Genomic DNA, 9,472 nt, shown 5'->3' with positions numbered 1-9,472 from the left:
AAAATAAAACCAAACATGGAAACACTATTTATTACATAGCGTGTTAAACAATAAACTCGCGCTTTGGTAATCAAAGAAAGTTACAACTAATAACACAGACTTAACTACAATTGTTAACAATTATAAGTACATAAAATTTACATTATTCTCCAAGAGACTTAAGGACACTGGTCTAGCAGACCATCTTTAACAGTACCCGACTTTATGATTACCGAACTTGTCACACTAAAGCGATTAAAGTGCCTAAAGTTACAGCTAACAAACTGACTACAAATCTACTTCCTGATCCCCTCGTTATGATGACAGTATCAGTACTAGTACTATTGATCGTACTAGATTCATGATGATCATGATTGTACATCCCGTGATCATGATCATCATGACCGCGCATCGCATGATCATGATCATCATGATTGGGCATCGAATGATCATGATCGTCATGATTGAGCATCGTTTGGTCATGATCATTGTGATTATCGTGATTTCCCTCGCGTTCGTTGCCTGGTTGTGGGCTTGGCAACGGTTCTGCAGTGGTGGTCGAACTGGAGTCATAACTGAAATCTTCATCCTGAAGATAACTCCTTCCTCCGACGTGCGCCGAAATCAACCTAAAGTTATACTCATTTAAATCAATCTTATCATAAACAAATCTATTAAGCCTGTTCATTAACACCGTCAAATTTCCGCTCTTATCAAAAGTGAAAGAATTAGGCCACTCGAGGAACGTCTTATCCCGTGCGATAAGTCTTTGTCCTGCTTCAAACGGCGTGTGACTGTCCCATCGGCCCACAGCGTTCATTCCCAAGAGATTGTAATAAAGAACTCCTTGATTATCCATGACCATTCCGACAGTTTGGGATCCTTTCAAACCGACGTCTTTTATGTACTCCCCGAAGTCGGTTCTTCCACTTTTAGCCACCAGTTCTTCGTTTCTTAACACTGAGGTGTTGATGGAGTAGAGATGAAGACTTGACAGAGGGCAGTAGTAGACCTCGCGGTCTTCGTTAATCACGACTTTGTTACTAGTGTGGACTCGGGGGCCGAGAGCGATGGCGGCGATGCCGATGGGTACGTCAATGTGGGTGTCGTTGACGGAGAATTGGGTGGCTGATGGGTCTGCGGTCATTGTTTTCGTGTCGCGGATTTTCCATGAGCGGTTTTCCTTGACCGAGTAGACGATGATGCCTGCAAGGAAAATTATGTAGATACATAGGAAACGTTTTAAGAGGTGGAGATAAATTAGCGGTGAATGCCACACCATGTTTGGCGGCGTTTCGTCATTCATTTTACCAAATTACGACATTTTAGAAGAGGAAATTTTCGTTTTGAGAGATATTTATACAGTTAGGTTTGCTAAAGTATTTTCACTATTTTCTACTAAATTCCACAACTTTGGTTGTTTAAGCAATAAAAGATTTAAATTTCGGGCCCTCATTACTTTAGACTCTTGTATTAGCTGTGCTAAATTACAAGATTTTCGAACAAAAAATAGAATTCTTATCAATTGTTTTTAAAATGAGTTTTTACTAAATTTTGCAACTTCTCTAGTTTAGGTGGTAAAACAACGAACGTCGTTATTTAGCATCAAAATAACCGGATTTGTTTACGAATTTTGCAGATTTCTTGAAGATTTCTGCTGTTTTCTCTCGATTTAGCCGTTGAATTTTAATAAAAAGTGGTAGTTTTCTATATTTCAAGCTCTACTGTGCGAATCCAACCTAAAAAACGGCCAGAATGGACGAAAAATCATCATTTAGCATAAAAATAAGTGGATTTCTTTTTAAATTTTGCAGATTTCGTGAAAATTTCAGCTGTTTTCTTGCGATTTAGTCGTTGAATTTTGATAAAAAGTGCTAGTTTTCTATATTTCAAGCTCTACTGTGCGAATCCAAACCAGGAATTTTTTCCAATTTTCGGAATGAGGAAAAAATTTTCTCCACTTTTTGGTATAATCCGCAAAATTTGGAGAAACAGTTAAATAAGGAACGTTTATTAGCTGTGAAAAATTACAAGATTTTAGAGCAAGAAACAGCATTTTCAGAAATTTTTGTTTTTAGACCGGGCAAAATAAATATTTTGACTATTTTCTGCAAAATTCCGCAACGGCGGTAGTTCAAGTAGTACACCATTGAAATTTGGGAACGGCATTGTTTTAGGTCAGAAGTGAAAAAAATAGAACCAAATAGAGAATTTTTAGAAATTTTAGATTTAGAGTTAGCAAAATGTTCGTTTCATTTATAATTTTTTTTAAATTTCGTAATTTTGTAAGTTTTAATTATTGTCAATTAATTTTGGTGATTTAATTATTTATTTTAGGCAAGTTTACTTATTAATACATAGTTCTAAATCACAGAAATAAAAAATTGGGACAAAAATTTATAGATAAACTATAAGAATTTGATTTTTTTTTATTTTTTGCGATTCACTTACTGCTAAATCCATTTTTTTATCACAAGGATTTTGTACGTTTTTATGAGAAATATTTAATTTCTAAAGTTGGAGCATAAAAAAGAACTGAAATTGGTTTCTATTATTGCAATTTAATTTATTATTATTGATGATTCAGAGTTACTTAAGTTTTACCGCAGATAATAATAATTCTTGTCGATCTCGTAATTTTTCAAGACTTTTTTTAACTTTTTTATTGTTGTACTGACATTTTCCGAATTTAGAGACATTTGACATCACTTTATTCCACCGCCCCCACAAAACACGGCGCCTATTTCCACATCTTACGTTTACCAAAAAGGTTAATTATAACAACGCCAAACCTTGAACTTTCCCCTGAAAACATAATTCTTTGTTATAAAGATTAACGCTGCGAATATCAAAAATATAATAACAATAAAATTTGACACGAATTTAACAAAAATGAAAGACTAGACCACTATAATCTCACGTGTAATAACAAGCTCCGTAGTTAAGAATTATTCAATTATTTAATTATTTGTTATTAGCATTATTATCTGACTAAATGACCGTCCTAGACAAGAACTAACAATGCCAGGTCAAATCACAGGTAAAACCGTAAACACTTTTAATTTCAGGTTTTTTTGATGGTTGACCCAAATCATTTTACTCACACTTTTGAATGGTGTAAAGTGGAGCAAACTTATCTTCTGTTTACGCTTTTTGGATTAAACCCGCAAAAAACCAAAAGAATTTTCAGTTACCACGTTCCAAGACAATCAGCGGATACGGAAAACTCGTCAAAAACATTTCCGAAACACGATGAACCGCTACTGATAGTCATCATCAACAAAGAAACGACGTGCCACACATTACAAAGACACTCTTTGAATTAAATCACACCTACCGAGATCTTCAGGATTGTTGTCTGTAATGTACGCAAACCCTCCATCAGTTGCATCCACCACCAGGTCGTACAAATAGCTCCCGTTCTTCGTCGTGACTTCTTCAGGGAAATGGTAAACCGTGCTAACTCTCTTCGCGTTAATATCGTAAATAACCAGCTTGGGCGAGCACTTCACCACCGAATTCATCAACGTTTGCACTCTCCCCCCATCGATAATCCACATTTGCCCCCTGCCGTCAATCTCCACGTTTTGCACATTCTGTAAATTATTACAATCGTCCAAACTGTTCATCTCCCATGACGGAAACGGCTCTAAATTAGGCGAAACTGCTTGTCCTTGTCCCGCTTTGATCCTGCTGAGCGTCGCGGGAACGCCGTTCTTCATTCTGGGTGAAGTCAAGTAGAAATAGTCATCGTAGTACTTAATTCCAGCGATGATGATGTTTTCGGGGATGTACGCCCCGTTTGCTGTGGCAGTTTTAAGGGAGTCTTCATCGGGCCAGGTGAAATTGATGTATTTCCAGTGGCGCGTCACGTAGAATTTGACACCTTGAGGGGTGCCGAAGTGGAGGAAGACAAACAGGAGGAGACAGCTCTTCATGGTGCGAGAGTCAAGTTCAACTAAGCCTTTACCTTAGCACACCGGCGGTTTTATAGTCGTGGAAACTTGTTAATAATGCTAAACTGTGACTCAATGTGACGCATTTGGTTGTTTATAACTTCTTGCAAATCTGAGGCGATGGGTCAGTACTACCATCATTACTACCATCCACACCAAGACCTGCTGTTATTAAATTAGTACTGGATGGCGAAATAGGGAAGGACTTCCATGGGTGTGTTCCGCACGATCGCTATCAAGCACGATTTTCTTTTTTATTTTACAAGAGTACCGTTGCCTATACAGCACGGAAAATCGAAGATTTTCGAACGTCTTTAAACTGGTTTGTTATGTTTATTACGCATAACATCAATGGAAAGTTTCTGGAGGCTATTCTTGTGCTCTCGATCTTTAATCTTTAGAGCGATAGATCACTGTTATGATTGTACGACTTTCCAGTGAGAGTAATTTATGAGATTTCGGGAACTTGAACACAATTTTCGAGTCTCATTGGAGATTTCAATGCTTCAGTTGGAACATTGAATGGTGCTTGTTTGCACCGTTTTATTACTTTTCTCAAGGTGACAGTTTCAAATAAGACGAACAAACATCCTTTGCTAATAAACTAAAACTTTTTTTGTCGTTGAAATGTTGGAATTATCGAATTACGTTAAAACAAAACTAAAAGCACTGGTTTGCTTATCGTGGACATTCTTAAAATGGCTAAATAATATGTAATTCCACAACTGCAAGAAATGATAATAAATGCGGAAAAACGGGTGTTTTTCATTTTACGTCGTACATTTGCGTTTTTTAAAATTATCAGATTTCTAGGATTTGTCACGAAGACCGGCGACTTTAATTTTTCAGTTTTAATTGATTTATTTCCGCTCGGGAAGGAAATTATTACTCGAATGCAAGTAATGAGAATATTAATATTAGAAGGATGTAATGCAGTAACGGCGCATTGTCAGTTTCTAATTTTTAGATGATTAGATGTTAATGAGAAAAAAATTCGTATTGATATGAGTGATACAGTTCTTTGTCCGGTTTTATTAGTACCTTTATTACTTCTATATTTTTAGTATTCTCTTAATTTTTCATTAGTAAATTCTAGGTTTTAGAATTTATTTAGAATTCTTCTGGATTTTGTATCTTTTTTAAAATTATCCTTCTGGTTGGATTTGAAGCATTTGGATAAATTCCACGGATTATTTGGATTTTGTTCTTTAGGATATTATTTCAGGATCTTACAGATATCTTGAGATTCTCAGGAATTCTCTAAAATTTTATAGAATTGTTACTTAAGCCATTAAGTTCTTAGGTTTTTTTTTAATTTTCCGCGACACTCTAGGTTTGTTTAGGATTCTGAAATCCTCTACAATTTTGCATATTTGTTCTGGAAACTACATAAATCTTTAACTCAAATTTTGACGAATTTAATTTTCTTCTCAAGAGTTTTCTTCAAAAGACAAAAATATTTTTTTAAATTCTCGACAATGGTTGGAATTTCTGGAATGGAACATGAATTTTCTCAATTTTCTCATTTTTTTTTAAATTAGAATGTCCAAGAATCTCTACGAGTTTTTAGATTCTTTCGATTTTTTATGGTAATTTAGGATCTTTTTTTTTAAATTTATTTGAGGTTTTTTAAATTTTTCTCTAATTTTTTGGAAATTTCTAAATTTTGTTATTTTTTTCATAAAACGATGGTAAAGTAATTCTACAATTCTGATTACGTAAGGAAAATTGAAATAAAAAAAATAAAATCAATAAACTGCGAACTTGAGAGAACTAGGAAACTAACAATAAGAAATTAAGTTAAAAGCCTAGAAACTTTGAACAAAACTTTGAAACAATTTGTTTCTATTTGAAACTATCCCCAGAAGCACAAGAAAATTTTCAATTCAGAAAAAGTTCACGGAATTTTTTACTAACCAACATTACCATTTCTTACATAATAGTTCTGAAAACTAAACAATGTATTTAGACAATATTTAGTCATAAACCATAAACTGATTCCATACTTGGCTTTATGGACTTGCGTCATTTTATAGTTGTGCCCGCAAGAGTTCTTCCAGAGCGTTTTCGGTTAACTCAACAGGCGAAATTGTTCCACTTGTTAAACTAACAATAAGCTGAAAAGCAAAGAAATGGGTTCTCTAGGATTTTAATGGCAAAATTCGCAGAAAAAAGTTCGAAATCGTGGTCATAAAAATGCAGCGATGACTGTACTTGCTGTATTAATGTAGCAGGAATGTGTAAATTTTATATTTTCTGCGATCCTGACGATTGTGAAAATGTGCGTTAAATATCAAAAATCCCACCTTTATGTACGTATTTTCTTGCATTTATAATAGCACCTGTTTACCATTTTCACGTAAACAAAATAACTGCAATAGTAGAAATAGATGCACGCAAATTTTAATATTTCCAAGGCAAAAATTCCGATTTACTTGTATCTTCAAAGTTAAAAATGTAGCGTAATATTGTAAAAACTTCACACTTTCATGTTAATATGGACTGAGACACGAATGGCTAAAAACGCTAATTAGCGAATCAAACTTCTCCATTATAATTTAAGGAGCGTCAATAACAAACATGCACCGCATGTCTCTTCAGGTTGTAACGAAATAAATTCTTCTGATATCTCCATTAATTCTAAATAAAAGAAAAAGTAAATACAGGATGCATCCAGTTTTATTACATTACCACTAACGATTAGCGAAATTGCACGATAATTATGCAAGTTATATTTTTTGTCGTCAACCAGACCAGAACAGGATGCCGACAAATCCGAGCGCTTTTCTTCACAAGCTGAAGAGTATTTTTCGCAGTTCTCCATGTTCACATGAGCACATTGTTAGTGTCCTTGTTATTGTCTATTTTTCCGTACATATTCATTTCAGCAACCTTCATTGTTTCGTTCGAGCAAATAGGTTAAGATCAAACATGATAATTTGTTGGAAGAAATAGAGATGTTGCAAATAATATTATTCCTTATTTATAAATAATGGTGAGTCACCTGACCACAAGAAATTGTGTCGCGAATTCATTAAGTTTGTCAAGGTGATATCAAGAAGATTCTAGTTCAATCAGTTATGTCATCATTTCTTAACTTTTTAGTGTTTGCAAGACAATTTTTCATATCCGTTTTACCACTTTTAGAAATTTGAGTCTAGGAGTAGAGAAACTACGCCGCATGTGGCAACACTGCGAGACACATTTTATTAAACGTTTTATGTAATTTTCACGCGTGTTCCATTTTGAAAAATCTTCGTTTCCTTGCAGAATAATTATTTACTGATTAATTCACACTCCTGCGTCGTGAGAAAACTGTTAATTGACCACCACTGTTGATGTAACGTATTAATACAACCACAAATTCAATGCTTTTGTGTAAGCAAAATTATCCTTGGCTGCAATGGAAAATACAAAAATTGACACTTTTGTGGAGGTGTTGCCACATTAGCAGTTTTAGGTAATCTAATCAATCAATGAGGGCGTTGGATACAACTTTATTGTGTGTAGGAAGAACAATAACCGAATAGGTCAAAGGGAGTTGACTTGGAGGAAAAGGAAAGGTGACTCCGAATAAGGTTTTACGGATGCTGTAAAATGGTCTTCGCCTTTCTGTTACGTCTGTTATGTAACGCAAAGTGTTAAGATTGCGAAAGGAGTAAAGTAATTGCGAACTTTTTGTGATAAATAATTGTAATGTTTAATAATGAGATTGTGATTAAGTTGGGTGTTGGCGAGGGCTGAATGGAATCTTTTTTGAAATGTTATACAGAGCCTAAAGAGGGAACTGTCTGTTTTATTGTTCCAATGATTGTTATAAATTCACGGTTTATGATTTCTCGGAATGCACTTATTTTACGTATGTTTGACCGCGTTCAAATACGAAGTGATATTTTTAATTTTTGTCTTGTCGAGTGAATTTTAAATAGCAATATTAAATATTTGTTTTAACCTTCCTTTTCTTAGTGTCGTTGATAAAAAAAATCTTGTATTTTACAGTCACTACGTTATGCAAATTTTTTCCATCAATTTACTTTCAATGAGCTGTCCCATTGTGGTTATAATGCAATTTACACTTGTGAAGTCACGAAACAGTGATTTAGAAGATAAATTCGGTTTGGTAATTTAACTTGTTTTACACCATGTCACTAATTTAACGATGCAGAAATAATGTGAGTTTTATTTTTTATAATGGAAAAAAGTGTGACCTGGTAATAGATTTTTCAAAACCGGCGCATCCACCATTTTTATAATAAATATTTTAAATTCTTTATAACGGCGCAGACTGTTAAGAAAACTGGAAAAAGAACATTTTGGTGAATTTTAATAGTTTCAAACAAAGATATAATGGACAAAAAAAATTCAAAAATTAGGGATTTTTGACTTTTTGAACTCTCTTGGAAATTTTCACTTTAAAACTAATAAAAATTTGCAAAATCCGTCCTTCTTGTAAGCACTATAATTTTGGTCTTTGGCAGAGTTAATAAGAAAGTCAAAAATAGCAACATTTCCTAATTCTGATGGGATAGTGCAAAAATTAGCGGAATTAAAACTTTTAATATAGTGTCGGAAATTTTTTCTTTACTTTAAAAATTTTTGAATTCGGTCATTTCTAGTTAAATCTTTCAAAATTTAAAATTGGATTGAATGAATCTAATTGCAGGATTTTAAGACCTTGTAGCATTTTAAATAAAATGAAAAAAATATAAAATAACGACAAATTACGAGATAACCTAGATATTGGAGTAACTGACACATTAAATCTTGTATTTTCTTAAGATTTTTTTAAAATTTAATTGCCAATATTTTGAATTTTTTAATTTTTAGATTTTTGAGACTTTCTAAATTTCTCTTATATTCTCTCTTATTTCTATTCTTTTAACTTGTGAGTTCTTTGAAATGTTGTAAGGTCTAAACAATAATTCTTCTCAAAACATTTAATTTTGCTATTTTTTTTTTATTTTCTGCATCGTTTGTTAAATTATTTACAACACAAAATCTTTATCATTTTTTTTTAATCCATCGATTTTCAAAGTTCCAAAAATTCATAATTGTTTCAGTAAGGTGAAGAATTTGAATTTTCTTTTCTTAATTTCTAAACCCGATTCTTTCTACAACCCATTTTGCATTTTAGTTTGTTTAAGCATTGAAACAAAACTTTCGAATTTTTTAAAACAAGAGAAAATAATATTAAAAAGAAATTTTTTTGACTTATTTTTAAATTTTGCTAGATTTTCTTGCGATTGTAGAAAAAAAATTGTTTCCAACTCGTACGAAATGGATGTTACGCATAAGACGTATTGTCCAACTTCGTTCTAAAGCCTAGTGCAAAAAAAAGTATTATTTTGCGCTTGTTGCAAAAATAACTATTGTTTGAGTGTTAATTTTGACAATTAAATACGTACTTTTTAACTTTTTACAGTGTCTTCTTTAATTTATGCATTGTTTTGACCATTGGTACTTCAAACCATTATCGCATAACAAAAAAAAACGTTGTTTTTATTACCATTTTTTAGACCTCCAAAGACATAAAAACT

The 9,472-nt window shown here is 33.1% G+C and overlaps 1 protein-coding gene across 1 annotated transcript; it reads right to left on the bottom strand.

Moving 5' to 3' along the window:
- Positions 1 to 12: 12 nt before the first annotated feature.
- Positions 13 to 3,952, bottom strand: LOC148171157 (dopaminechrome tautomerase-like). Its single transcript, XM_088040709.1, has 2 exons — positions 3,317 to 3,952; positions 13 to 1,185 (listed from the first exon to the last, which is right to left on the bottom strand). Exons 1-2 carry the CDS (start codon positions 3,915 to 3,917, stop codon positions 221 to 223), a joined length of 1,566 nt encoding a protein of 521 aa, XP_087896835.1. The 5' UTR covers positions 3,918 to 3,952; the 3' UTR covers positions 13 to 220.
- Between the last annotated feature and the right edge of the window lie 5,520 nt (positions 3,953 to 9,472).

The sequence above is a fragment of the Gnatocerus cornutus genome, chromosome 7 (genome assembly GCF_029298725.1).
Source record: "Gnatocerus cornutus isolate USDA-ARS CGAHR chromosome 7, icGnaCorn1.1, whole genome shotgun sequence".
Taxonomy (NCBI): Eukaryota; Metazoa; Arthropoda; class Insecta; order Coleoptera; family Tenebrionidae; genus Gnatocerus; species Gnatocerus cornutus.
This window is presented reverse-complemented; position numbering and strand designations above follow the sequence as displayed.

What these genes read in the sequence shown, in the direction of transcription:
- LOC148171157 (XM_088040709.1), bottom strand. Translation starts at nt 3,917, where the DNA reads ATGAAGAGCTGTCTCCTCCTGTTTGTCTTCCTCCACTTCGGCACCCCT. An exon ending in CAACAATCCTGAAGATCTCG is followed by an intron (nt 1,186 to 3,316) that starts GTAGGTGTGATT and finishes TTTTCCTTGCAG; the next exon opens with GCATCATCGTCTACTCGGTC.